General features: G+C 50.8%; 2 protein-coding genes across 3 annotated transcripts; one reads left to right on the top strand and one right to left on the bottom strand.

The window, feature by feature from the left end:
- MKS1 (MKS transition zone complex subunit 1) lies at positions 1 to 10,808 on the top strand. 2 transcript variants are annotated; one of them, XM_054585539.1, is made up of 18 exons: positions 1 to 98; positions 484 to 593; positions 1,698 to 1,768; positions 2,183 to 2,338; positions 3,701 to 3,798; positions 3,990 to 4,118; positions 4,370 to 4,474; positions 5,140 to 5,248; positions 5,791 to 5,847; positions 6,884 to 6,926; positions 7,184 to 7,249; positions 8,214 to 8,284; positions 8,633 to 8,702; positions 8,809 to 8,916; positions 9,589 to 9,722; positions 10,256 to 10,338; positions 10,425 to 10,522; positions 10,624 to 10,808. In XM_054585539.1, exons 1-18 carry the CDS (start codon positions 19 to 21, stop codon positions 10,713 to 10,715), a joined length of 1,680 nt encoding a protein of 559 aa, XP_054441514.1. In that variant the 5' UTR covers positions 1 to 18; the 3' UTR covers positions 10,716 to 10,808. The 2 variants fall into 2 exon arrangements, with proteins under 2 accessions (XP_054441514.1, XP_054441516.1); XM_054585541.1 differs by lacking the exons at positions 9,589 to 9,722; positions 10,256 to 10,338; positions 10,624 to 10,808.
- Positions 10,809 to 12,316: 1,508 nt separating this feature from the next.
- Positions 12,317 to 22,030, bottom strand: EPX (eosinophil peroxidase). The gene is made up of 12 exons (XM_054585501.1): positions 21,940 to 22,030; positions 21,736 to 21,829; positions 21,315 to 21,490; positions 21,014 to 21,131; positions 20,766 to 20,895; positions 19,600 to 19,806; positions 18,111 to 18,426; positions 16,549 to 16,709; positions 15,907 to 16,162; positions 15,278 to 15,448; positions 13,048 to 13,285; positions 12,317 to 12,518 (listed from the first exon to the last, which is right to left on the bottom strand). Exons 1-12 carry the CDS (start codon positions 22,013 to 22,015, stop codon positions 12,317 to 12,319), a joined length of 2,145 nt encoding a protein of 714 aa, XP_054441476.1. The 5' UTR covers positions 22,016 to 22,030.
- Between the last annotated feature and the right edge of the window lie 5,824 nt (positions 22,031 to 27,854).

Raw genomic sequence — 27,854 nt, 5'->3', positions numbered from 1 at the left:
TGGCGCGTTGCAGCTGTCATGGCGGAGACCGTCTGGAATACTGACACCGGGGAGGCTGTGTATCGCTCCCGGGACCCCGTGCGCAACTTGCGTCTCCGGTAGTCGCATGATCCCAGAGCCCCGCACTTTTATCCTCTCAGATAATTCGAGCCTGAACTTCACGTGTCAGTGCTCAGCGGCCCCCACTTCCGCTTAAAATCCCGTGCACTTCCTCTGCGGTCTCCATCTGTCTCACTACCCTGCACCCGCTCCTGTCACAGCGTGCAGACCCAACACAGGCACTCCCAATTCCTCAGAGCTCTGTGTCCCCAATACACTTCCTCATCTTCACTCTTCCTCTTAGGACCCCGCGCCACACTCACCATCCCTCGGTTGCGTGCACCCCGCACACATTGATACTGTGTTTCCCCTGTCTTTGTTTGGTGTTCATCTTCTGGCTGTGTGTCTTTTAATGAGTATCTTGGGCTTCTCTTTTCCTGACAGAGTCCACTTGCAAAGAATCACATCAAGCAACTTCCTCCATTACCAGCCTGCTGCCCAGCGCGGGAAGGACCTCATAGATTTGGCCACTTTTAGCCCTCACCCGTCTGCCAGTGGGTGTATGGTGGTGATGTGTCCCCCCTGGGTATCTGGAAGGGCCTAGGATGGTGGTTACCTCTTAAAACAGAATAGACCCAGGGCTGTAGTCTGCAAAAAGGCATGGAAAGGTTGTGTCCCTTGCTCAAGGTCACATGGCTGGTAAATGTTGAAGCCAGGGCTTGATTAGGCAATGTTAATGGCTATATTACGATGTGTATGAAAATTGAATAAGAATGAGTCCTGCCATCAAGATACTGATCTTAATTGTTAAATGTAGTGAAGTAGTAAATACCATACTTTAGATATGTTATAAATTTTCCTGGCAACCTAAATTTCATTTGTGGCATTTTTTTTTTCCTAAGAGAAAATATGCTGCAAATTCTAAGTATATGTATATAAACACTTCTTAAAACGATTTTAAAAATTGAAGCCTGCTTGGAAAATATGCATATTAACATCAGCTGTGCTCTTGCAGTTTTCATTATCTGGAGAGGCGGAAGAGTGAGGAAGAGAGGACAGTGTGTTTGTATTAGGCCACTAGTCTCTACTTTTGTTTCTGTTAAAAAATAGTCCTGGGCAAGAGTGTGGGCTGGTGGATTGTGAAGCGTGTGTGTCTGAAAAAGGCATACTCAAGACAAGAATATATTAGATTTGTTTTTTTATATATGATCATTTATTTGCCTTTCCTCTCCTTTCCTGATACTTGGTCCTAAGGTTACAGTGTTTGTGATTCTAGATATATGGCTTCAGGAATAGTAAAGATAAAAATGCCAGGATTCCTTTTAAGCAAATGTAGACAATTGGGATTGAGGAAGAGCTATTCAGCCTATATCTAAATTTCAGCTACTGACATTGAATTAGATTAAATGATTCCTAGAAGACATGTCTTCCTTTTATTCAAATTAGAGAAGCAAGTAAGACTTCTTGGGTCTTAACTCAGGCTTCTGTATACCCGCAACCTCTCCAACATTTATATAGAATGAGTGCTTAATAAATCACTGAACTTCAACTGTTTTTGTGCTAAATATAAGAGCAGGGACTTTGATTATAACTAACCACAGAGCAAAAAGTAGTGCTGGTTTTGCTCAAGCATTTGACTCACGCTGTTGTCTTTGGAGGTGGACACCGCCCAGATGAAGATGAAGAGGAGGAGGTCTTGATTGGATGGCAGGAGAAACTCTTTAGCCAGGTGAGCCAATGTCACTTGTCTGCTCAGTCTACCTCCACCTGGTCCACATCCACCTGCCTGGTGGCAGGGAAAGATTCTTGATACAGACTGACAAACTGATTTCCAGAAAGCTTGTAGCAGGGGCAGTGTAGCATAGTGACTGCCGTTACCCAGTTTTATTATCCTGGATGAAGAACTTTCCACTTCTGGGCTACATGCCATCAGTAACATCGGAGTTGGATTAGACCATCACTCTGGTTCCTTTTAGCTCTTACATCCTTTGGATCCCCCGCCCTGCATTAGTTTAGATACATGAGAATTGGCTATGAAAACATGCTGGATTGTCTCAGTGCTGTAAAACTGCTTTAATTAAACGGTTACAGGAACAGAAGTTTGACATAGTCTCAGTAGATCTCTCTTTCCTTGTGACCTCAGTTTGAAGTAGATCTGTACCAAAATGAAGCCGCCTGTCAGAGCCCTTTAGATCATCAGTACCGTCAAGAGATCCTAAAGCTGGAGGATTCAGGTAGAAGGAAGAACCGACGAATCTTTACGTACACTGACTCTGATAGATACACCAACTTGGAGGAGGTATTGTTCTGTAGCTCCCCTCTCCTTTGCCTTCCTGAGCTTTCTGGCCTTCCTGGGTTCCGGGTGTTAAATCAGGCGCCTATTGAGGGGTGACAGAGTGCCTATCTAGGAACTGCCTTGTGCTGCTGGCAGCCAAGCTGGAGTAGTGTGGGCACAGTCAACAAGTGGTGTAGCTTCCTCTCTTCTTCACCTGCTGGGGGGCCTGGAAGAGCTGGCAGGGTCTCCAAAGATAGGCTTGCAGGCTGCAAGCCCAGAGAAGCAGTCCCCGTGCTTGACTTCATGCACGCATCCTGAGATGAGACTGGTGGGTGGAGTCTAGAACCATCTAGATCAGCGATTTTCAACCTTTCTCATCTCATGGCACACATAAGCTGATTACCAAAATTCTGTAGCACACCAAAAAATATATTTTTTGCCAATCTGACAAAAAATATAGGTATAATTTTGATTCATTCACACCAGATGGCTGTTGTTATGTTGGCTATTGTCATTTTTTTTATTTGACAGTCTAAGGGAAAAGAGGTCAGTGCCCCTGACTAAATAGTCAGGTATTGCATGTTTTAAAAATTCTTGCAGCACACTGGGTGAAAGTCGCTGGTGTAGATAAAATTTACCAGAGGATTCAGCCAAAACTCTGAGTGTATGGTTTTGAAGAGGAATTCAACATAGCCAGTGGCTTATGTCCTCAGTTTGCCTCCATTATCCCAGCATACCCTGGCAGACTTCTTTAACATTTTCTTCAGTTACTGTCTGATATGGTTTACTTTCTCAGTGAGATTTTAAACTACTTGAGGGAGGTTGGAGCCACTATTTTCTGATTTTTGTCTATAACCTTGTAGAATTCTACAAGGAACAGATGTTAAATGACTGTTTTTGAAATACTGATGCTTTTTATTAAGAAAACTATAGGTTGATATCATATACAGTTTGGTTGTCTGTTTTGGAAAAGTGAATAAAATTACAGTTAGTGCTTAGATCCCATGTGAGGATTTCCCACAGAATACTTGGATTCCATTTGGCATCCTCCAACTACCTAGTGAATTAATGTCAACATCCACCAGGCAAACTCACCCAACTTTTGGTTAGTATGTGCTCAGAAGTTGCAGCTCTTTTAACATTAGCATAAATAAATGCATTTCTGAAGGTCAATATCCTGCTAAAAATCTTAGGGCAGACCAAGGTGTGGTAGGAATCTTCTTTGGCTTGTTGGTGCCACTACTCCCCTCCATGCGCATGTATCTTGTGAGATATAATTTTAGGTTCGGGTCCTGGATGAGGCTTCAGAAGGAGGGCTTCCCTTTGGGTACTCGATCCCCTGTGGCGCTGACCGCCGGGTTCCACAGGCCTGCTCTCTTTCCCCAGCACTGTCAGAAAATGACCACCGCAACCAGGGAGATGCCATCATTCTTGGTCGAGCGAATGGCAAATGTCAGGCGGCGACGGCAGGACAGGCGAGGGATGTGAGTGCGTGGGGACTGTGGCAGGGGGCGGGGGGCCTTTGTGGGCCTTCCATGCCATTGTTCTCGGTATGTCCACCGACTGGAGCCTCCCGTTCTGCAGTCGACCTCCACCGGGGTGTGCTCCCCTGTGCTCCTCCTTCCGGCTCTTTAGGGGGAACCAGGGAAGTGACCCTTCCTTTGGCGTTCCCCAGGGAGGGCGGCATCCTCAGGTCACGCATTGTCACCTGGGAACCCTCAGAAGAATTCATCAGGAACAACCATGTCATCAACACTCCTCTGCAGACAATGTACATCATGGCAGACCTGGGGCCCTATGGAAAGTGAGTGAAGCTTCTCACTGCCCAGCTCAGATGCCCATCATCCTCCCCTCTCCCCAGCGATCCTGGGGTATATGGGAGGGAGGGACTTTTTCTCTTTTTGTTTTTCTTAGTTGTTCTCAGAAGAAAGTCTTTTATGCGGTAACTCTCACTACAGCTTCCGTCCTCTCCCCTGACGTGGTCTGACTACCTCTTCCTCTTTCCCTGGATGTGGGACCAGTGACCCTGAACCTTGCTGATTTCCTGGTTTCTAGGCTTGGCTATAAGAATTATGAACATGTCCTCTGTACGCTGAAAGTGGACAGCAATGGTGTGATCACAGTGAAGCCTGACTTCACTGGGCTCAAAGGACCCTACAGGTGAGGAGCGAGCGAGAGGGGTGGTAGAGACTGGCATTTTTCCTCTTGGCTTCACTCCTTGCCCTTAGTTGAGGAGATGTGCAGAAAGCCCCTCGTCTGTTCTAACTTTCAAATTCCCAGGTAGTGGTTCATGTTCTATTCTGGGTTATTGACACCTTGGGTACTGGGAATACTATTCTCAGACTATATATCACTATACTGATTGGACGGTGATACCTTCAGCTGTATAACTAAGTGAAAATAGTCCTCTGTGCTGCTGACTACAGGGACTGACCAGAACAGATGAGGTGAACTCAGCCAGGTCTTGTCCTCTGGGCTGATTGTTCTTTATCTCTATGTCCTGGAATAACACAGCTGTGAATTAGAAATCACCTAGACCCTCCTGTCCTTTTCTTACAGGAGAGAACTGGGTGCCAGGGATGTCATGCTTTAGGGTTTCATCGTGACTTCGAGACAGAAATGGGCCCAGAACCTGTGCTCTCTGAGTCTAGTCTGGTGCCCTTGCTTTCCCATTTCGTTTCCCCCTGCCAGTTACCATTCTGGCCGACGTCGTCAGCAAACACTAAATGAGGTGTACAGCCAGTGAGAGCTCATCCCTCAGCTGCATCTGGAGGGCCCTATCTCTTGTTATTAGAGTGGGTTCCTATGTGGCTTTGATCTTACAGAATTGAGACCGAGGGAGAGAAGCAGGAGCTGTGGAAGTATACCATCGACAACGTGTCCTCCCTCGCGCAGCCAGAGGAGGAGGAGCGGGAACAGCGTGTGTTCAAGGATGTAAGAGCTAATTCCTTCCGAGTCCCCAAGGGGCGAGCCTCAGCGCCTGGGGGCTGAGTCCCAGGTTGCTGTCAGCAGTTGCACAGGCTGTTCTTAGTGGCTCCCTCCTGACTCGGGAAGTATTGCTGACGTATCAGACCCAAGTTTTTGATCATATTAGAACATCATCTTCGTAACGACCATTTCTTTGAGCACTTACCGTGTTCTGGGCTAGGTATTTCATGTACTTTATTTCCTTTAGACCATGCAACAACTCTTTGAAATAACTACTTTTATTACTACCATTTATGAGTTAGGAAACAGACTGAGAAGCTCAGCAGCCTGCCCAAGGTCACCTAGCTTGTACTTGTGAGAGCCAGGATTTGGTCCCAGGCCAGCGGACTCTGCAGCCTCTGGACTTCACTCTAAAATGTCAGTGGCTGGGATGCTTAGGCCTCCAGCTCTCGGGGCCGTTTCCCGTTACGGCTTTTTCTCCCATTTAGGACTGAACCCTGGTCTGGCTTAGGTCACATCCCAGGTTTTGGTTTGCTTTTCTTCCTCAGCTCTACGGCCGGCACAAGGAGTATCTCAGCAGCCTCGTGGGCACTGACTTCGAGACGGTGAGCCCCTGATTCCCCGCGGCACTGTGAGCTGTCATCATGCCTGCCTGCCGGGTCCCCAAGGCATACGTTTCAGTGCCAAAGGAAGTAAAAAAATAGCAAAGAGGGTAGTCCTTGTTAATGATTTTAAAACATTACATATTGATGTAGAACTGTTAGTACACAGAGAAAGGCCTTAAAGGCTATGAGAAAGCCACATACTATGGGTGGCTTTTCCTAGGGAGAGGGTGGGGTTGGGAGATGGTAGATGAATATTGGGTGGTGAGAGCAAATGTCAGGGGTGTTTATTTTTTATTCTCTAAACTTACGTAGTTTTGAATTTTTCCAGTGGCAATGCACTCAGTACTTTATAATTAATTTAAAAGTAAATATAAAGATGAAAAATGTCTTCCTCACTTCATGTGGATATTTTGCCTGAGGGCCCCATAGAGACAGAAGGGGTGTCATCTCTATTTGTTAAATAGCTTGGCTCCTTAAAAAGAAAACAAAATGGTTTTCGTCAGTAATTTGATGTCATGTTCTTTTATGTTCTCTTATTCTTGGAATTCCATTTCTAGATCTGGAAACAAGGGTAGAATTAGCCCCTGGTGTCCCTCTCTCTCTCTGAAAAAATGAACTTTCATTATTTTTGATACTGCATTAGCAATAGATGGTCAACGTTAAAAGCTAGATAAAATAGCTACACAAACAACTGCAATGGTGGACCCCTAGCTGCTCGACCTCAGCCACCTAATGGGAGCAGAGGCCTCTAGCCTCCCGGCTCACACTGAAGCACAGCTGTACGGCTTCCCTTGGCTAGTCTTCCAAATTTCCCACACTGTGTTGCCCTCCCCGCCATTTAAATTATGTACTTTCTTTTTCTACACTACAAATTTTAACTACTTTAGGGAACAGCTCTTTGAAGTGGCAGGGTGGGGAGGAGATGCATTAGGGATGCATCTGGATCTGACATCCAGTGTCAGGGCTCCTGGGGACAGGCTGAGAAGCGCTGATTGCATCCACACCTCCTGACCTGTCCCGCTTCTCTCTACCTTAGACGGACCCCGGTGCCTTCCGGCTCTTTGTAAATGGAGAGGTAGGTAAGTATCTTGCCAGACAGAGACCTCTTAAGCTTGGTCAGGAGCCCCAGTGGAGTGTGAAGCAATCCACCCGGCCCCCATGGAGGTCTTGGGTTGTCCGCAGTACTTGGAAACCTTAGCCACGAGCATTTCCAGGAAACGCAAGAGAGTTCCTGGCCCTTGAGGACTTTCTTTTGGAAGTGGATAGACCCCGTAGAGTTGGGTGGGTGCCAAGGATGGCAGGAGGAGCAGCTGAAAATAGGTCCCTGTATTCTTAGTTTCAGCCCAAGGCTACGAGTATGACAACCTCTACGTCCACTTCTTTGTGGAATTACCAACTGCTAGTAAGTAATATTCATAGGTCTCTTTTATTATACCCATTCTGAGAGTTTTCTGCTGGCCTTTGGTCAAGCTTCCTTTCCCGCTTCTGTACAAAAGCTCATTGTTCTTTTCAAGGCCATAGATCACTTCCAGGTTGTCAAATCCTGGGGTGACTTCTCTGCTGTCACCTTATTTGACTTCTCAGAAGCATTTGGCAAGGCTCCCTCTGCTCACTGAAACGCTTCTCTTGGTTTCTGGCTCCACGCTCCCCTTTTCTCTCTCACTGATGGACCGTCAGCCTCCTTGCTGGATTCCCACCTTCTGAGTTAATCTTAACACTATTCAAGTATCCAAGGCTGGGCCTTTGTAAATTTTGTTTTTCTTTTTAATCCTCGCCCAAGGGCACCTTTTTTTTCATTGTTTTAGAGAGAGAGGAAGGTGGGTGGGTGGGTGGGTGGCAAGGGGGAGAGACAAGAACGTGAGAGAGAGAAACATGGATTGGTTGCCTTCTCGTATGTGCCCCTACCAGGGAGCAAAGCAAGGCTGGGCCTTTTCAGGACCGTTTCCTGTGTCTGAAATCCTTTATGTCATGTCTTTGCATGACTGGTTCTTCTTGCGTTTAAGTCTCAGCCTAAGTGTCACCTCTGGGAAGTCTTCCCTCGCCACTCCGTCACCGCGGGCCTCCAGGTCACTCTGCCCCTTTACCCTGTCTCAGTTTTAGCATGGCATTGTTCGTTACCTGACATTCTCTGGTTGGTGTGTCCGTCTCCCTCACACTGGGATGCTGGGTCCATGAGAGACAGGGATCTTTTCTATCTGGTCACCAAGATGTCCCCTGTGACTGTCACAGCATAAAGTAGACACTCAGTAAATGTTAAATGAGTGATTGATTGTGTGAATGAGTGCATGAAGGAACTCTGTCTTTTGTTCAGCTACTTGTCCTCCTCCCAGGTAAACTTAGAATAATATATTGTCTTTGGCTTTCAGACTGGTCAAGCCCAGAGTTCCAGCAGCTCTCAGGAGTAACACAGACCTGTGCCACCAAGTCCCTGGGGATGGTATGGGAAATGAGAGGGGGTACCTGCAAGGGAACAGGACTCTGATCACGGGGTGGCATCTGAAGATTTATCGGGCGGACAGCTTCGCCCTCTAGGCAGATTCCAGAATTGGGCGTAGTCCTTCTGTGCAGGCCTGGTCCCGCGGTTCTCTGGCTGCTTCTGTGAGAATGGGAGCAGCCGGTAATTGGGTCTCCCTTGGCTTCAGCCTTTTATTTCCCACCTGGCGTGATAGGTTTTCTTATCCCCTTGTGAAGCCGACCTTGTCGTTGGCCACAGGGAGGATAAATTTCAGATGAGGCCTTGCCTTCCTCACAACACTGAGTATAAAAGGACACTCCTCTTTTTTAGGACAAGGTGGCCTACTTCTCCTATCCATTCACATTTGAGGCCTCCTTCCTCCATGAGGACGAGTCAGCCGGTGAGTAGCTCAGCAGCTGACCCATCCCAGGCCTTGGGTCTCCTCAGGCAGCGCCCCCTCCTGACGAAGGCCTCCAGTGACCCGGCTGCTTCTCTCATTGCTCCAGAGGCTCTCCCGGAGTGGCCCGTGCTCTACTGCGAGGTCCTCTCCCTCGACTTCTGGCAGAGGTACCGCGTGGAAGGCTACGGGGCCGTGGTGCTGCCTGCCACTCCAGGTGACTTGTTGTCTCTGCCCTTCATGTGGCCCACATGCCCTAGCTTCTAGGAACAAGACTCATGCTTCCAAAAGTTTCAACCGCTTCCAGTGAGAAGGAGGGATAGTTAGGAATTAGAAGCATTTAACGCGCAAGAGCCCTTGCTCCTGTTGAGGAGTCTTCCCCCTTCCTTAGAGACAGCTGAGTGACACTGCAGCCAGCTCTGAAGTCGAGTGGCCTGAGTGTCTCTGGAGCCTGCTCCAGGCTCCTCTGGTTCGACTTGCAGCCTGGAGGGAGCAGCTGCTTGGCCGAGTACATCAGCGTTCATTTGAAAACAGCAGCCACTTCCCCTTCCTGTGTGCCTGGCCTTATGCTAAGTGCTTCTCCTTAACTCTCCCAACTATACGAGGTGTAGGTGTTGTTGTTTCCATTTTATGAGATGAGAATGAGCCTCGGGGAGGTTAAGAAACCTGACCTGCGTACACAGGTAATAACGGGCAGAGCCAAGGTCTGAATTTCTGTCTAACTTCCAAACGGGTGTCCTAAACTACCACCGTGATAGTCTTCCCTAGAGGTCAGACTGTCACCAGAACAGGCATTGTAGTGGTGACTAGGCCAGTGTCACTGCTGGGGAGTCAGCAAGGCGCCTCGTGGCCTTCCTGGCCCTGGCCTCATTTTCCTTGCGCTGCACAGGCTTGCACACGCTGGTGGTCTCCACGTGGAGACCCAGGGAGCTTGGCACAGCAGCCGAGCTGAGGCGGTTTTTCATCGGTGGCTCCCTGGAACTGGAGGACCTCTCCTACGTGCGGATACCAGGAACCTTCAAGGTGGTTTTTGTCTCTGGGGAGACGTCATATTGGGAACTTATGTTTCTATCTCATCTGTTGAAGGTGGGATCTGGGTTAAGGCCCCTTAATTGTTCATTGCTTCATTATTACTTAGCCCCTTCCTTCCCGTTGCTTAAGCTGGAAGTCATAGGCACATTTTGAACCAGGTACAAATATCTACACTGCTCTCCTAGCAGATCTCTGAAAACTTGTATACTTGAAATTTCCCTTGGTTCCCATCAGAATAACCCGCCCCTCCTTCCAGCCCATCACGGAGGCCTCGATAGCCAGAGGTGGGGATGATCAGCAGGAAGCCTGAAAGACGGCTTCTTCTCAATGAGGTCGGAATGTTCCCTCCTTAGGGGCTGGGAGCCCGGGGTTAGCCTTGAGGTGATGGAGTCTGGGTGCTGGAATGAGGTTTCCCCAACAGAACTGTTTTCCCTAAGAAGGGGAAAGGAACAGGAGTGAGGCTGGCCTGGTGCCTGGGGTCCCGAGACCGCAGAATCCTGATGCTGCCTAACTGTCTGCCACAGGGGGAGCGCCTGAGCCGCTTTGGGCTCCGTACAGAGACCACAGGTAGTGTCACCTTCCGCTTGCACTGTCTGCAGCAGTCCAGGTGAGTGACCCTGGCCCTCTGCCTTGGGGCTTCTTCTCCCTGAGGGCTGGAGAATAGCCTTGGCCATGTGGCACCTTCCCCTACAGGGCCTTCCTGGAGTCACGTTCTCTCCGGAAAAGGATGCGGAGTGTGTTGGACCGTCTGGAAGGGTTTAGCCAGCAGAGTTCCGTTCACAATGTGCTAGGTAGGTTCCCCCGTCCCCCCCAGCTGGCCGCCCAGGGTCAGCATGGGCTGTGTTCCTCCCCACACCATGGCAGCTGACTCCTGTATTTGCTTCCATCACAGAGGCTTTCCGTCGTGCCCGGCGCCGCATGCAGGAGGCCCGAGAAAGCCTTCCCCAGGACCTAGTTAGCCCCTCGGGAGCTCTGGTCTCCTAGCCTGCTGCAGCTCTGTTCCTCTGTGCAAGAGGATACGACGGGTGGCAGCCAAGGCCAGTATTCTCCCACCGCCTCATCCTTCTCATTAGAGACCTGCTGAGAACCGGAGGTGCTGAGGAAGTCCCCAGGCCAGCCCCCTGCCTAGTCTGCAGGGTCTTCTTCCTGCCACATGGCAGAAAAGCCAGAGACCCTGGGGCCCCCATGTTCATATTTCGGTTGCTGCGAGTGGGCATCGCAAGAAGACAGGTTTTTTGGTTTGAGGCTAGTTTGGGATAACCCCATAGGTAGTTCTGTCCCACACAGCCTCTTTTCTGGCTTGTCTCTCAGGCTCGGCAGCCATGGGCTGCCGGCGCCTGCTTCTCCACAACCTCTTTACAAGTGGAGGGAGGAGGAAAGTGAGGGGAGACCTCACATTCCCCATCCAGGAGTCCCAGCCTCTTCCCCCACGGGGATCCTCGTCCCACTGCGTGAGGCTCATTGCGTTTGAGATGCAACTATTTCTGGAGCAAATGAAGGCTACAGGCAGTGCCCAGTCCTTGCTGCTGGCTGGGTAGTGTCTTTATTGTGTTTTTTATACATAAAAGCTTTTTATACGGACTGATGTTCTGTCGGTTATTTCTCTGCTCAGGTCGCTGGCACGACTGGGGTATTCTCCTTGATGTCAGGGCTCCTGGCACTGCTGCTCTTCCCCCTTCCTGCCTTTTCCTACTCCCGAGTGTTTCTTTTGATTCTCTTAACTCAGCGCGCCGGAGAGGCTTAGAGGTTAGGTTAGTGGCAGTCCGGTCTTAGCAGCAGTCCTCCTAAACACTTGCAACAAAGCTCAGGACTGAGGTCACACCCTCCCCAGCCCAGCACAGAAACCAGCTCCTGCCCCCAGTAGAGCTAATATATTGGCAGAAGCAGAGCATGCTGCCCAGCCTGCAGGCTCCCGAGGAGGATTCTGGGGTGGCCAGAGGCTGGGACTATGTGGTCTCCTAGTCATAGGTGGAAGCAGGGGATGGGCTTGGAAATACACTGTAAGAAAGTGGCTGGAAACCCCCCCACAGGTGACTTCTTTCAGAGGCCTCAGGATCTCCTTGCTTAGCTCCCAAGGCGGGTGGGAGCCTTGCTGCTGGGCACACTACCTATCACCCCCAGCCAAAGAACCAGCTCTGAGCTGTAGCCAGCGAAAGCATCAGCAGGGTATGGCTCCTCCAGGGAGAAGGGTAAACTTGGGGTCTTCCCGAAGTTCCCTGTCTCCAAGGTTGGAGGCTTGGGATGGAGTCCTGTGGAAGCAGCAGAAGTGGACATGTGAGAAACTTGCTGGACATCCAGAAATGAAACTGTTTCAGAGTGTTGATGACTAAGCTAAGACCAGCTGCATCTTCCTAATCGCAGACCCCTGCCCCCAAAGTTCTCGGCCCTGGGTGGGATTAATCATCATCCCAGATGCTAGCATACTGGGAAGCCACTAGGAACAAGTGCCCTTCCCCTAGTGACAAGCTCTGTTGTCCCTGCTTAGAGGCCCAAGACGACTCAGCTGTCCCATCTGGGGAAGGAAGTTGAGGACCTGTCCCAGCCCATGGCTCTTGGGGGAGGGCCTCCCCTTACCAGCAGAGGCCTCAATTGCATCTCCAGGCTGACAGGTTCAACCTGGGGATGCTGCTGCAGCTCACAAAGTCCCGGGGGAAGGCGTTGGCCCTGAAGATGTGCCTCGGAACGGTGGTGATACCAGTATTGTCACACACAATTCGAGACAAGGAAATCTGCCTCAGGGCCGCACGTTGTCTCCTGGTGAAAACGCCTCGTTTCTCCCACCAGAACCTTCCAAGACAGTCGAGAGATGTGAATGAAGGTTGAGGAAGAATTAACATGTAATAAGCCCCAGTTGTATGCCAGGTACATTATTTCATTCAGTTTTCACAAACTTCCTGCAAAATAGCCATTTTTCCCGTTTTATAAGAAACTGGTTCAGTGGTCAAGTAAATTGCCCAGTGTTAAATACACAGTAATTTAAGTGGCCAGGGCCATATCTGAACCTAGGTAAAGTTCAAACGCAAATAAATCAGGTCTTAAACCAAAAAGCTTCTTGGAAGGAAAGCAGATTTAGCCCTTTTTACCCCTGTTTTCCGGGATCCTTAGCCTGGAATAGCGAGGCTGTGACATCTCTTTCCTGGGTTAATGGCACCTCTGGCGCAGGCAATACCAGCCCTCCTGGGTCAGTGGTCTCACGCCCTCTGCCCAGGCTCTCCTGGACCCTCCTGGTCTCCCATCTTGTGACCTCGGAGTCTATATATGCTAGTGCTTTTCTTTCCTGCTGTGGGGCTAGTTTCTTTATGGTCAAGTCACTTACCTGTCTCCAGCTCGGGCTCTTCTGAACTGGTCCTCAAAAATACAAGCCAGAAGAGGCCCCACTCGGGCCCCTGGCAAAAGAGGCTCTGCAATGGCCCCGATCCAGATGTCAATGTTGTCAGGCGTCCCGTACACATTCAGGAACTTTCTCGCTAAATTCCGATTTCTCAGCACTCGGCTAAGCTGTGCTAGATTCCTGGGCTGGGAGAGCCCACAAAAGCGCCTCCAAGCATTATACCCTGAGGGGAAAGGGGCAGAAGCAGTTTCAGTCCCAACCCTGCTGTCTTCCCATTACTTTCTGGTTCTTTCCACATTTCTCCTGAGAGCTCTGTGGTAAGGCCATATTGGGCAGAACAAGAGCCTGCGGGCAGAAGAGTCCCTGAACCAGAGATCAAATGCAAACAGACAACCATGCTTAACATGGTACCCAGAACACAAGAGACTGTCAGTCAGGTTTGCAGAATGAATGAATGAAGAAGTAAGTGAATGAACAAGAAATGAAAAACGCGAATACAGCTTATTCAGAAAGGGACCGCATGCTGTGTGATTCCATTATGTAAGGGTCCAGAATAGGCAAATATGCAGAGACAGAAAATAAATTAGTGGTTGTCAGGGGCTGGGGTGGGAATGGGGATTGACCGTTAACTGTGCAGTTTCTTTTGTGAGTGATAAAAATGTTCCGATAACAGATACGGTGACTGATGGCACCACTGTATATTAAAGTCATTCAATTGTATACTTTCTATGTGTGAATTTTACATCTCAACAAAGCTGTTTTAAAAATTTTTTTGCCTACTCAGAAACTTCCAAAGACTAGCCATGCTGAATTCCCAGCTATCAGCATCTCACACCAGGATCAGGCTACCTGATGTGGTGGCGCCCTCAGTGTAAGAGATGGCTTTGCCATAACCTGAAGGAACACTAGCCCAACGGCGCCCCTGGAACTGCAACTGACAGTCACCATCCCCCAGCTGATCAAAGGAAAACCGTATCATGCTTTACCACTACTATGCTCTGTTGCCTGAATACGTATCTCTCAGGACCCTCAGAATACCTTTATTATTCCCATTTTATCAATGGATAGCTGCTGAGCTGAAGCAACCGTGACTTTTTTTGCAAGGTCGCTTTACTATTAAGTGGAGTTCAAACGCGGTCTTCCAATTTCAAATTTGGTGTTGGATTTTAGAAGGGATCAGAATAGAGTATAAGAGGTAGTATCAGGAAAAGAGTTCTGGGACAGCTTGCAGGGAACAGGTATTGGGGGAACAAAAATCTCTGTGGCAACTCGAGTAGCTAGCAATCTCAGTTCTCCAGCAGGGGGCGCCCACAGTTCTTTAGCCAAGTGTAACAAAGGAAAGAAACTGGTTCTTGTGAACCTGCCAGTTAGGGGCAGTAGAAATTCCCCCTACGCTGTTACGACAGAGCCAAAGATTAGGCGAGGCAGATGGAGCTGCAGATTGTATGTGGGCAAGAATGTGGAAGGTGGGGAGAGGGACAGAGAAGCAAGGCCATGGGCAGAGCCTTCCCCTGACTTGTGGATTGACCAGGGGGAAGAAAGAAGAAATTCTGAATTTGATTCAAATTGTACTACTTATTAGTTATGTGGCATTAGGCAAATTACCGGGTGTCTGAGCTTATTTCCTTTCCTATAAACATGTCTGTGGTCACTGGAAAGATTAAGTGAGTTAATATCCACAGAAGTTCCTAGCATAGTGCGTAATTTGTCTTCCTTCCCGGAATAAAGCTTTCCAGGTCCTCACCAAACAGCCAAGGCAGCCTTAGTTTTACCTGACTTGTTCCCTGCCTCTCAGGCTCTGCCATTCTCCTCTTAGAGGCTAGTTTCTCAGTCCCTGGAACTTTAGCCTTTTCTCCTTGAAACTTGCCAAGGTGCTAGGGAATTGAGCATTTCTCTGCTGCCTTTTACATCTGTTTCTCTCTACTTGGAAAAATCCTGATCACCTTTGTTCATCTCCTGTTCCCAAATCCTGGTCCTGTTGTGAACATAAACCCAGAGACCCTGCAACAGACAGAGAAGATGTAGCAGAGCAGCAAAGAGGTATCCCAGGAATGCCCCACTGCGTCAGCCTTGTTCTTGCACACCTGGGAACCAGAGCACATTCTGTAAGACAGTCCCGGTCAAAAAGAGGCACCAAGGGTCTTCTCTGAAACCCATCCCCACCGCCACTACCATGAGCGGCCCTGGTCCAAGCAAAGCCTGGCAGCCTCCTCACCTGGGAGGCCGTGGTCCCGGCTCCGTTGCATGTTGAGAGCTGCCAGGTCTAGCCCGATTCTCCTCACTTGCTCAAATAGCCGGTCTCGGAGCTCATCCACCACCATGGAATCCTGCCGGTTCAGCTTGGCCTGAGTGGCCATGAGGCCTCGCACGATGGGGTCTATGCCGCCTGGTGGCAGGAAATGTGAGCAGCACAGATTGGACCAGCTTCTGAGAAGCCCCTGAATCATCACAGGTTGCCAAAGTAGCTCAGAGCTGGATAAGCCAGTCGCTTATATTCTATAATGATTCTTTCAGGAAACAGAGGACTGGGGGGCCATGAAGAAAGTGGGGCTGCCAGGGAAAGGGGTCACCCCTACTTCTTAAAGGAAAGGAAGGCACGCTTCTTTCAGGCCCACAAGCCACCAGTCTGACATCAGTCTCCTCCCCTTTTAGAAATCTCTAATCTCAGAGGGGATGGGACACCTGTGACTGAGAGTCTTGGTGGCACCTGCCTTGTCACTATCCTGGGGAGATGGTTAGCAGTGGCCTGAGCAGCAGCCTTGCCTCCCAGCAGGAGGCTTGGCCCACCCAGAGGAGGGGTGCTCCCCAACCCCACTCCCCTCTGCCTTTGGAAAACCTGGTCACCTTCATGCACAACACGCCAGCTGGCAAAGAAGGCGGAGCTGAGCGGAACATGTGAGTTGGGTGCTGAGGCCCGGAACTGGCTGTCTAAGCGGATCAAGAAGGGTGGGAGCATGGTGTGCCCAAAGCGGAAGGCCAGGGTGAAGACATTGGACACACGAGGGTCCACATTGGAGAAATAACCCTGGTAGGGGCCCAGGGTTCTCCTGGCCCGGTCCGTGCCCAGAATCAGGGGGAGATAGTCTCGGTAGGTGATGATCTAGAAGAGAAAGCATAGGAAGATACCACCTTAGAGGCTGCCTACCACACTCCCTTACCTTACCTTTGGACAGATACTTGGCTTTTCAAAGGGCCACTCAGACATGTTCATTCTTGAATGTCATCGGGTCAAATGTAGCTTTAATTTCCCATTGGCTGATGGAGATAAGTGAAGCCCAGCAAAGCTGAATGACATGGACAGGGTCACGCAGTGTGTCAGTGGCGAGCTTGGGGTATAGGTCAGGTCTCAGGCACACACACAATCACTCAGACCTGACTTGCTGAGGCACACTCCTGAGGGGGTTAAGGAGGGTGGGACCCACTTTTTCAGATTGCTTCTCATGCCAGATTTTCTTCTAGTGGATGCTGGGACTCAGGACTTCCTACCTGGACCATGGCCCCCACAATCTTCCGAGCCTCCTCGTATAACTTGTCTCCAGACCACCGGGGATTCAGGCGTCTCAGCTCAGTCGCCAGCCGGTTGTGCTCTCGCATAAAAAGGGTATGCATGGCTGCCAGATTGGGAGTTTCACTTGATCGAGAGTCACCTGGAAAACCCCAAGTTCAGAGTCACCACAGCTCTTCCAGAGAAATGTCTTTCTGCTAGGGCAGACAGAATTCTGGGGACTAGAGAACGGTGGCAGGACTTCGTGACCTAGGCCAAGCTCCTGGCCCTCACTGGACCTCCATCTCCTTGGCTGGGCCGTGGGCCTGCTCACTGACCAGCACTCTCTTCCTCAACACAACGGGCAAGGATGGGGAGAACAGCGGGGTCCGGATCCCTAAGTGACTGGAACAGGTTTGGGTGGGGTGGGAAAAACACAGGGCAGCTGCCAGTCTTGGGCAGGAAAATCTTTGCCGAATGATTCTACTCTACAAGATAGCCATATCCACAGTTCATGGAGAGAAGTGGATGACTAGGAACCTTGACTTGGGGACCATGAGCCTGCCTGTCATAAGAACTACATCCATCTGCATGTTCTCTGCCAAGGGCTGGGTCTTTCCCCAGCTTTGAGGGCATAGATCGTGCAAGAGGGAGGGCTGGGCAGAGCCTCTTCCTGTAGCCAGACCCTCTCCTACAGGCCAGGAAGCAAAATAAATTCCTGAAGGCGGACCTTACACAGTTATTTGCTGGCTTTGAACTAAGTCCTTTTGCACAAAGTCTTATTTAATCCACTCCTCAGGAGGCTTCTCACAAAGGTGCAAACAAACAAAAAAAATACATCCTTAGAAAGGGCAGCTGGAACCAACTCCCCACAAAGAAGTGGTAGAATAGAGTGGAAAGAGCAGAGACCGGGACCCTCCCCTGACTTGAGTTCCCACTGTGGACTCTGCCATCTGAACTCTGTGCTCCACAGCACGTTAGTCTTCTTCCCTGAGCCTGTTTCTCATCTGTAAAACGAGGGTGATAATAGCAGCCTCCTGTCAGGGCTACTCTAAGGATTAGAGATGGCACATTTAACTATATTAAATAACCAGAAGCGATGCCCATTATCATAACCAGCACATGGGGGCAAAGAGCCCAAGGAGAGTTCAAATTATGCATCCGGAAGAAGGTACAAGGTAACAGTGTCTAGCAACAGAGGAATGAAGGGTAGGGGCATTGAAAACCTAAGGGAATTTAGCCCAGGGAAGATAAACATGTAGGTGGAAGATAGACCACTTCTGCTCTGAAGTTCCAGAAACGTGATGAAGAGCAATAGGTGGAGGCTGGATCAAAATTGGGCCACTTTTCTAACAGTCAGCACTGCTGGAGAAAAACAAGCGTTTGCAAAGGGATTCCTAACAACTTGCGGAGCCTGTGGCAACTACACATAGATCTGTGCTATGGTGTGCCTAATTCTGAGGTTCGAAGACAGGTACCCCCACCGCACCCCACCACCGCCTCCTAACCCGGAACCCAGGGACGGGCCGTATCCTACGAAGAGGCCACCTTCCCCCAGTCTGACCTGCCAGGAAGCAGGGGACGCGCGCTGGGCGGTTGGTGAGGAGGCAGGGGTCATCACGCAGGCTGTCGAAGGGTAGCAGGGCCCGGCCATTGTCACTAAAGCGCTGGTTAATGGCCAGTAGTCCATGGAAGTTGGTCCGGTTGCGGAGACGCAGGGCAAGGGAGACCTCACTGCCATACACCATGCTGGCGTCCAAGAAGGAGGTGAGTGAATTCATCTGGTTTCGAACGACGTTCTTCTGGGGGCATGCGGGTGCCGAGCGGAAAAAGGGGATGCAGTCTCTCTGGTTCTTGATTCGGGGGTCATTGGGTGGAATCTGAGATGAAAGAGGAACTAGTGGCACTGGGGGCCCTGAAGGGCAAGCTCACGCCTCTTGGTTATCCCACATCTTCTTCAAAACCTTTCTCGAAACTCCCCTCCTTCAGGAAGCCCTCCTTGACTTATCCAGACTCACACTGCTCACCAAGTCAGTTTAAATGTCCTTAGTATCATAGAGTCATGAGAGGTTAGAAATGAATGCAGTTTTCAATCCTCATTTTCCTCATGGGAAAACCGAGGCTCAGAGATGGGAAGTGACAAGGAGTTAGCAGGAGAAGAAGGATGGAAACCTAATTCTCCTGACATTTAGGCCTTGCTTCTTTCATTTAATTCACTTTAACAGTTACTTCCTAAGCACCTTTCTGGGCTGGGTGGTTTGGAGATACGAAGATCAACAAAGCCCAGTACCCGTTGCAGGAAGCTAGCAATTCAGTTGAAAACAGACACACAGACAGAGGATATAACTCTAAATTGACATGCCATTTGCTATGCTTGATCCGAAAGCCAACAGTGAACGGTGATGTAGGAAGATATGGAAAGGCTCCACAGAGGAGATGCCCCTGAACCAGAGCTTGAAGGAATGGGCGAAGTTGCAACAGGGAGGAGCCAGCCAGGGGTCCTCATACGCACCATGCCCCCTGGATACCGCCTTGCCTAGCAAGGGAGGGCGAAGGTGTGAGGGTGTGTGGTATGAGTGTGTACACGTGTCTCCCCCTTGCCCCAGCGTCTTCTCTTCCCTAGAGTTTCACAGCCCCCTTGCCTTTCTGCCTGAGAGACAGCACCCTGCTCACAACCCAATCCCAGGAGGTGATAAGAGCTTCAGGGCCCTCGGACCACCCCAGGAAGGAGAGACAGGTGAGAACTAAGAGGCCCTAACGGCTCCCGAAACCAGCATCCCAGAGGCTTCCTCTCTTGGGATCAGACCTATAGGTCAAAGCCAGTCTCACTTGTTTCCCCTTCCATGAAGCCTGCACTGAATCTTCTGGAAGAGTGCCCCACCTCCACCCCTCAAACACACACAGAACGGGAGTCTATGCCAGGCTGTGTCTCCATCTGACATTCTAGCATCTCAGACAGCTCCTTAAGGATGGTATTTAAGTCTTCCAGGTCCCCACCCTCAGCTCTTGGCTGGGGATGGAGGCCAGGGACCTGGGAGGTTGGCTGAGGATACCTTGATGGGGAAGCAGGGGGGCAGCTGGGCACAGGTCTTCTCACAGTCGACACCTGCAGTGAAGGCCACTCTGGCTAGGGATTCAGGGACAAAGTCCAAGTCGTGGTCGATGAACTGGCCCCACTGCATTAATATGAGGGCCCGACTGTGGTCGGAGGTCAGCCTCTCTTTGGGGAAGCGCACGATCTGGTTAGAGACTTCCCGGACCTGGTGGGAGAACAGGTGAGTGTGAGGGGTGGGCTTCCAGACCCCAAAAAGTGTTGGAGCCAACCCAGGACGAGGGCAGCAGGTCGCCCCTGCAGGAGTTAATAGTCTCTCCTCCTCTCCTGCTCTCCCCTCCCCTGTCCTACTTTGTCCCACCTCCTCAGTGGCTGTCATTCCTAGAAGGATGGCCTCTGGCCTGGCACCTGAGGAGTCCAGGAGGAAGATGCCGGGTTGGCTGGCTCAGATCCCGCCAGCACTTCCAAAGGGGTTATTACATCAAATCGATAGATTAATTTATAAACTAATGGATAACTGGATGATAGCACTGATTGATAGATGCATGGACTGGTTGCTAGGTAATGGATAATAAATATGGAGAGAATGGATAGATCAATGGAAGAAAAATTAATAAATAGTTGTTGATAGGTAAGTGATAGGTTACTATATTAACATATGAATAGAAAATTGATAAGTTCATAAATGTGAAACAGTGTCATCAGTAGCTATAACTAGATTAAAGTGTACAGCCTTTATACAGGGGTGGACAAAAGTAGGATTACAGTTGCGAATATGCAAAACAGAGCATTGATCCTTCCGTTATTTAATAATTATTATATTATTTATTTATATGACAACTGTAAACCTCCTTCTGCTGACTCTTGTATTTAGCAAGATACTTTGACACGAATTCTTTCAGAAAAAAAATACCCTATAATAGATTATATCTATATGGATGTTTATTTAATATTCATGCCAGCAACATGAGGCAGGCTTTACTGCCCCGCTTTACAGATACACAAACCGAGACTCAGATGTATTGCTTGCCCAAAGTCACCCAGCCAGCCCGGGGAACAGCCTGGATTCCAGTCCTGTCTGGCTGACTCTGGGCTATGCTTTTACTGTCCCCCAACCCTGAGTTTTGCAGAGATCAAGCCCCCTCCAGGTCCACAGCCCCAACTCACCAGAGGGAGAAGGAAGCCATTGCGCCTCCAGCCAGGAGTCCAGCCGAAGGGGCGCGACAGCCCGTCCTCATACTGCGCTGGCAGCCAGCGCTTCAGGGCAGTGTTGGCGGCCCCCAGCCAGGGTATCCTCCTGCAGCAGCGGGTGAGCTCAGGTCAGCGGGGTTCCGGACCTGGAGACCACTCTGAGTGTGGGGCAGATGGTGAAGCAAGGGAGGCACCCCCCGCTCAGGTGTAGCCCTGGCACCCACCTGTTGTTGCATCTCCCAGTGATGGTGCGATACTTGTTACTGCACTTCTCCTCTTGGGCCCGGACAGCACAGCCACTGGCCTTGGACAGCAGCCACAGCTGGGATTCCGTCAGCACATCTGAGGAGGGGGGCAGGCGGACAGGGTCTGGGTCAAGGATCCTAGCTCCTGAGCTGGTCTGTTCTGTCCCTCCCACCCCTTTACCCCCTCGCATTGCAAGGCTGCACAGCCTGCCTCCCCCTCCTGGCTCCCTTCCACTCCCAGACCAGGGCAGCCCTGAGGGCCCAAAGGGGAGCCCAGTACCAGTGACATTGGGGGAACTGGACCCCTGCCGTTGTAACTTCTCCTCCAGCAACCCCAAGGCCACATGCATGTAATCAGCAGCCTGCACAATTGTCCTAGTGGTCGCCACCGGCTGTTTGAAGTAGAACAGGAGGTCCGCAGGGCTGGCAGAACCACTTCGAAGGCGCTGCTTGATTCTACGCAGAAGAGGAGGAGGGAGGGCTGATCAAAGGAAGTGGACCCACCCAAGAGGGCCCCATCCCAGGTGGTGCACAGTCAAGACAGTGTAAGCAGGTAGATGGATGGAAGGGAGGCTCTCTACCAACATGGCCCTGCCCCCATGGTGCCCAGGGGCAAGACGCCAGGTGAGGTGACCTTGGTTGCAGCCCATCCTCCCTCATTGATCCTCCCAGGCCCGTGCAGACCCTGGGCCCAAGCCCACCTCCTCTGAGTCCGATTGTAGGCGGCATCCACCAGCAGCTTGGCCTCTCTCACGCAGTCCTGAAGGACTGATGTCTCCACTGCCATGGGGGAAGCTGCTCAGAGGGAAGAGGACTCGGGGTTCAGGAAAGCAAACCCTCCCATCCCAGACCCAAGCACATTCCCCTCCATTGCCCTTCTTCATAATTGTCCAAGGGGCTATTACCTGGGGCAGCACCCTCACAAGGCTGGACCAGGATGAGTGTGGCTATGACCCCCGCCAGGGCCAGGAGCAGCTTCATCTCCACAATGAGACCCCCAGCCACAGTGGGGCAACGAGCAACACCTACGTCTTGCATACCAGGGGAGCAGCTTGCTGCCTTCTCACCTGAAGGGCACCAAGCTGATCTCTCCCCTCCTCCTGCACTTCTTTGGAAGTAGCCGGCAAGGGACTTTTATATCCTGTCCTACAGTGAGGGAGGGGAGTTCTGGGCCCAGAAACCCAGCCTCTTGAGGTGGAGCTCTAGAACTTCCCTTTTATTTTGGGGGGCAGTTGTGAGACTGAAACACCCACACCACCCTGCAGCTCACCAGGCTGGGGACCTTCTTCTCTCCTTTCCATTCACCCCACCCTCACCCTCTTTGCTGTTGAGTTCACTGATCTAGTTCTCTCAGAGCCCAGGTTGCTCAGTGAAAGTTTGCTGGATGACGGAGAAACAGCATCCCTCCAAAGAGGACTGTGCCTGGTCCTACTACTCACTGGCTGTGTGGTCATGTCCCCTCTCCAGACCTCAGTTTTCACATCCCTAAAATGGGATTTGAGCCAGATGGCAGGAAACACTCCTCTCCTTCCCCAACAGGGCAGAAACTGGGTCTGTCTTACTGTAGTTATCTCCCCATACTCCCCCCAGCACAAGGCTTGACATTCAGTAGGTGCTCAATAAATGTTTGTTGAGTGAATTCATGATGGGGGATTAAGGATTCAGCCCCTTCCCCTCACTCCCTACCCTTACCAGCTCTCTCCAGGATGCCAGTAGAGGATGAGACGATGCTTGAGTCATGGCCTGAAAATTAAGGGGGCTACCTCTTGGGGCCATCTGGGGCACACAGTGAGATGTCACAGTAAAGCACCCAGCAGAGTAATGGTAGCAGAGGCTTCCTTAAAAGCTGGAGACCTGTCTTGGGCTTGGTGCTTCTCCATGAATTTAAGTACTTAGGAGTAGTAGGTGTGCACTGAGTAGTAAGTGTAAATTCTGACCTCCTGTTGGGCTGATTGGCAGTTGCTTTCTTAGAGAAGGCTTGCTACAGGGGCTCAGAGCCACCTGGGTTGGATCTGGCTCTGTCACTACCTGGGTGACATTGGCTAAGCCTTCATTTCCACATCGTAACGCCTCAAACAGTTTCCCGCAAGGGGACACGGCTTCTCATACCTTCTTGAATTTCCTCCTGCAGTTCCCTCCACTGGATGACCCAGGCTCACCTTTGCTTCAACCCCACCCTGGTCTGCCTGGAGAGCCTGCGCTCGTCCCTCTCACACTCAGCTCCAGGATCACCCCTGCCGAGCTCTGCAGCCTGCCCATCTTCGCCTCTTCTCCAGGTGGACGTGTCTATCCCTTCCTCCGTGTAGACCCCATACCTGCTGCAGACTCGCAGCAGGGCTGTTCTGAGTGTTCTTGTCTCCCACTGTCTTATCTTCCATGCCCTACCGACGTCTCCATGAAGGAGACGCCCTCCACAGCCCTCTCCCCCCACACCAACACCCTGGCCTGACAGTTGCTCTTGAAATAGCCCCTTCGGCAATCCCTTTCACAAGCTCCAGTTGAAGGCCTGGGCCCTAATCTTATCTCCTGATCTTCAGCAGGGGCCCCTCTCCTGTGACAAGGGGGCCTGGATGGAAAGTCACTGTGGAGTTGCCAGAAGTACACTTACCCCCACATGGCCTGGGATAAATCACACCACTCCCTGGACCTCAGTGGGATGGGGACAGTGAACCTCATGAAGGAGAGAGAATTAAAAAATGGTAGCCTGCTCTCAAGAGTGCTTACCCTTTGGACCTCAAGAAGCCAGGTACCCCCAGAAGGCTGGAAGCTGGGGTGGGACCTAGATTACCCACCTCCCAGGGTACCCTCAAGGAAAACTCAGAGTGAGCTCTGCTTGCCCTCTGAGAGGACTCGCTCTTCAGCAATAGCGAGTTGTGCAAGGGTTTGTCACAGCTGTGGGCTGCTGCAGGTTATTGGCACAAGCTTGAGACAGGACCCTGGGCCCTAGACCCTGCCTGCCATGTTGGCCAATCTCTAGGGGGTTGGCCCGCTGAGTGCTCGAGGTGCTGATGAGATGCAAGAAGATAGGAAGGGGCCTCCAAGGGGTCCTGTACAACCAGCCTATGGAGGGCAGGTTTCCCAGGCATGGCAGGGGCAGGATGGCAGGCAGAGATGTAGGCAAGGGGACCGAAGGAAACACCAGGTCTGCTGCCTGAACTCCTGCCCTTTCAGTCTGCTTTCAGCTGCCCACCCTGCCCCACGGGACCCTGCCCCTGCGCTCCAGCCAGCTCAACCCTCCAGGCACAACACCCACCCTACTCTCACCCCCTCCCCTCCGCTTCTGCTTCCAGGCCTCTGCTGATTCTGCAGGAAGCCTCTCTCTGGGAGCCACAGCACTTAGCTCCCAGGAGCTTGTCGAGAGCAGCACAGAGAGGTGGCTAAGAACTGACCTGGGTCCCGGTCCCAGCACCCTCATCCACTTGGTCAAGCTCCTCATCTGCTGCGCTTAGCTCTTCATTGTCAAATACAAGTCATTTGTAACTAATGTGTAACTTAGAGTCATTACAGCAATAAATGTAGAATGCTAGCATAGTGCCTGGTGCGCAGCAGGTACTCAACAATGTTTGTGGCTAAGCCAGCGCCAGCTCAGATGATCCTGAACCCAGATGATTTGGAACTTACTCTCGAAGTGAATGCATGTGTCTGAGGGAGCCATCATGTAACTGAGAATTGACTTCCACATAGAATACAGTGCTTGTTAAAGGATAAGTAATACAAATGCATTCCTTTGAGGTTTACAGGCCCAGGGCCTGGTTGGACCATAGAGGCTGGGGAGTTGTGCAGGAGAGCTCTTTCTCCTAAAGCGAAATGGCAAAATCCAGTTCCAAGACCAAGCCACACAGGAAGAAAGGATTTATCATGAGAAACAGCAAAAAGACCCCCTGGAGTAATAGGAGGAGATAAGGCTGCTTGGAAACCGTGAGTAAGGGGGCGAGCAGAAGGATGGGGTCATCCTGAGGCATCAGGCCCTGACCAGCCAGCCTTTCAACTGCTCTCCCTCCCTCCTTGGTGGCCATAGGACAATGAGGTCCTAGGGGACTGGGTACCACTGGGCCCATGGGTATGCTATCTCCTCTGCCAACTCATCTTCTCCTAAAGAAAGAAAGCCCCAGGTTCGCACAATCTGGCTCCTGCCCCCTCCCCTCTCCAGAGCCCCATCTCCTCTCTCTATTCCTCTGCCCTCTAAACCTGCTGGCTTTCAGCTCCTGAAATGGGCTCACCATTACCTGCTATGGGTCCCAACTATGAAAACCTTTTCCTTTTTGTGGCTGGAGATTCCTACAGACCCTCCAGGCCCCAACTGCAGGGATCCTTTCCTGTTGCGGCCCCACCAGACCCAACTCAAGTGGCTGGGTCTTCCTGGTCCTTACTCTTAGAGCTCCTTCCATAGAACTTAACATCGCTGTCATTATACATGTATTTCTATGGTTGGACCTAATGAAGCAACAACTCCCTTCATGTCTGTGAGTGCCATACAGAGAAGGTGTGTGCCTGTTCCGTCGATCACTGTAGCCTCAGCACATAACATAATGCCTGGCAGGGCCTCCGTATGTATTTGTGGAATGGATGCATCCACCGTGACCTTGTCTGTCACAGCTCTTGGGTAAAGGATTGGGTTGTGCCTGTACATCTATTAGGACCTGGTGTCTCTGGTCAGAGGCATTGTTCGCCCTGGGACACTGGACGCCTTTGCAGGGACTGGTTCTGCCAGGCTGAGGCCCAGACTCAAGCCCATGAGGGAGCCTTCCCTCCCGGGCATCTTTCAGCTGCAATGCCCAAGACCCTTCCTTCCCGCCTCCCTCAGGCCATCTCAAAACCTCTGTATTCTGCAACCACTTTCACAAGAACTGTCCACCAGCCACAGTGGAACTGCTGACCACAGGGCTGATTGGATCTCTTTATCTGCTCAACCCCAACGGCCCCCGCGGAGGCAGCTGCAGCAGAGCAGAGCTCAGGGCCCGGCGGGCCTGCTCCCATTCCAAGGGGTTGTTGGGAACAGGGTCCTTGGACCTATTCTCAGGACAAGAACACTGAAGTCTGCAGGGAGAAGGGGCTTAACTCAAACTGCAACAGCTCTACACTGTGTCAGAGACTGGGTCAGGTCAGAAACGTGTGCACGTGTTTGCATGTGTGCATGTACGTGTTCCAGCGCCAGGGGCACTCCTGAGAGAGGTGGCTCTGAGTGTTTTGTTTCTAGCAAAGCCAGAAAAAACTCACTGTGGGGCTTTGGAGAGCTTGCCTGGGAGCCCAGTATCACTCTGGCGGTATGACCTTGAGCAAGGGTTTGACCTCTATAATCTGCTAGTAAAGTCAGCAATGGGCAGAGATGTTCTAGATGTTCAGAGGGGGTCTCCAATGAGCACTGGGAAGATGCACAGGCTCAGGATGAGGGGTCAGCTGAGGGCTAGGCCCCTTCCCTCCCTCTCCCTCCTGCCTTGGCCTTCTTGAGAGCTGTACCTCACCTCCTCTGTCACACTGGGAACTCCCAGGCGCAGGAACTGGGGGCAGGGGGAGGAAGAGAGTGGCCTTGCAGATAAGACAGACTCTGCTTTGAATCAGTGACTTAACGAATGAGGGGGATATGAGGGCCTCAGTGGGGGACATGACCCATTGGACACTGCCTCTTGTGAGATACCCAAACAGCAAATATTAGTTTAACAAATGAATAAAACATGAATGTCCAGATATAACTAATGTTCAGTTCCTCGGATATCATTTAAGGGATGCCCTGATTGTTCCTTTCATGGCAGACATGTTTAGGGGGAGTCTGTTCACTGACATTTCCTTCTCTGGAAACAACCCTCACCCACAATCCCTGCTGAAGGGGTGGGCTTGAATGGACGCGCTCATGTCACATGACCTACATACCCCTCAGCCAAATGGGACACATGGTCCAATCTAAGCCAATCAGATTATTCTTATGAGACTTTGGAATCTGAACCATGAAAGACGGAGCCAGTCAACTGTGGAAGGCAGAATAGAAAATTCAGGCTTTTGGGCTGAGATTCCCCTTTGCGCCATGTAAACGTGGTTGCGTAAGTGGGGAGGGATGAAGGGAGGGAAGAAGGGAGAGATGAGTTGTGTGTCAGCCCTGACAGCTTCATATTTTCACAATACCCAACTCCATCTTATATCCTTAAAATAAATCTCCTTTTTTTAATTTAAATTTGTTTGAGTCATAGCCCCTTCAACTCTAATGATAATCTATTTCTTCTTTTCACTCCGCCTAACAACCTGGCCCCAAAGCCCCAGGTTGATGGTGGAGGAAAGATATGAGGGAGTGTGGAGTGGAGGTCCAGGCAGAGAGGACAGGAGGCACACCAGTGAATTGGCGGAGGGCGGGGTGCAGGGGAAACCCCGGGGGATGTAAAGGCTAAACTGGCAGAAATCAGTGGGAGGAGGGAGAGAGGGAAAAGGGAAGGGAGAGATAGGATATCTATCAGTGTAAGGGAAAGAAAAAGATAGAGTCAAAAAACTGTTATAGGGCACTTCTTATAAAGTATTACATCAGGCTTTATTAATGCATATTTACAAATATGAATGAATGAATTAATCAATGAATGAACGAATGATCCCATTCCTGTCTGCAAGAAGTGTTGCGACTGAAAATGGGTGTAGGTAGGAAAATAGCAGTAAGTAGTCAGAGTCTTGCAGACATGCCCTGAATTTATGTCACTTTCTCTTCTCAGTTTCACACTTGGGACAGTGGCGTGGCCCCTCTGGAGTTCAGCCTCCTCCCTCTCCGTGCCTCCCTTGCTGCACTGAGGAATTTCTGCCCTACTTCTAAAACACTACTTAACTGATGAAAGAATAAATGCCA

This window comes from Pteronotus mesoamericanus, unplaced genomic scaffold, assembly GCF_021234165.1.
Source record: "Pteronotus mesoamericanus isolate MK-2021 breed Mesoamerican mustached bat unplaced genomic scaffold, CSHL_Meso_final contig_84, whole genome shotgun sequence".
Classification (NCBI taxonomy): domain Eukaryota; kingdom Metazoa; phylum Chordata; class Mammalia; order Chiroptera; family Mormoopidae; genus Pteronotus; species Pteronotus mesoamericanus.
This window is presented reverse-complemented; position numbering and strand designations above follow the sequence as displayed.

Excerpts from the sequence above, each read along its gene's own strand:
- EPX (XM_054585501.1), bottom strand. The coding sequence starts at position 22,015 with ATGAAGCTGCTCCTGGCCCTGGCGGGGGTCATAGCCACACTCATCCTG. Across the intron at positions 20,896-21,013 it reads ACTGGGAGATGCAACAACAG|GAGGATACCCTGGCTGGGGG; the intron begins GTGGGTGCCAGG and ends CCGCTGCTGCAG. Across the intron at positions 19,807-20,765 it reads ATGGCTTCCTTCTCCCTCTG|GTCCGGGAAGTCTCTAACCA; the intron begins GTGAGTTGGGGC and ends TTCTCCCACCAG.
- MKS1 (XM_054585539.1), top strand. The coding sequence starts at position 19 with ATGGCGGAGACCGTCTGGAATACTGACACCGGGGAGGCTGTGTATCGC. Across the intron at positions 3,799-3,989 it reads CGGCAGGACAGGCGAGGGAT|GGAGGGCGGCATCCTCAGGT; the intron begins GTGAGTGCGTGG and ends GGCGTTCCCCAG. Across the intron at positions 8,917-9,588 it reads GGTGCTGCCTGCCACTCCAG|GCTTGCACACGCTGGTGGTC; the intron begins GTGACTTGTTGT and ends TGCGCTGCACAG.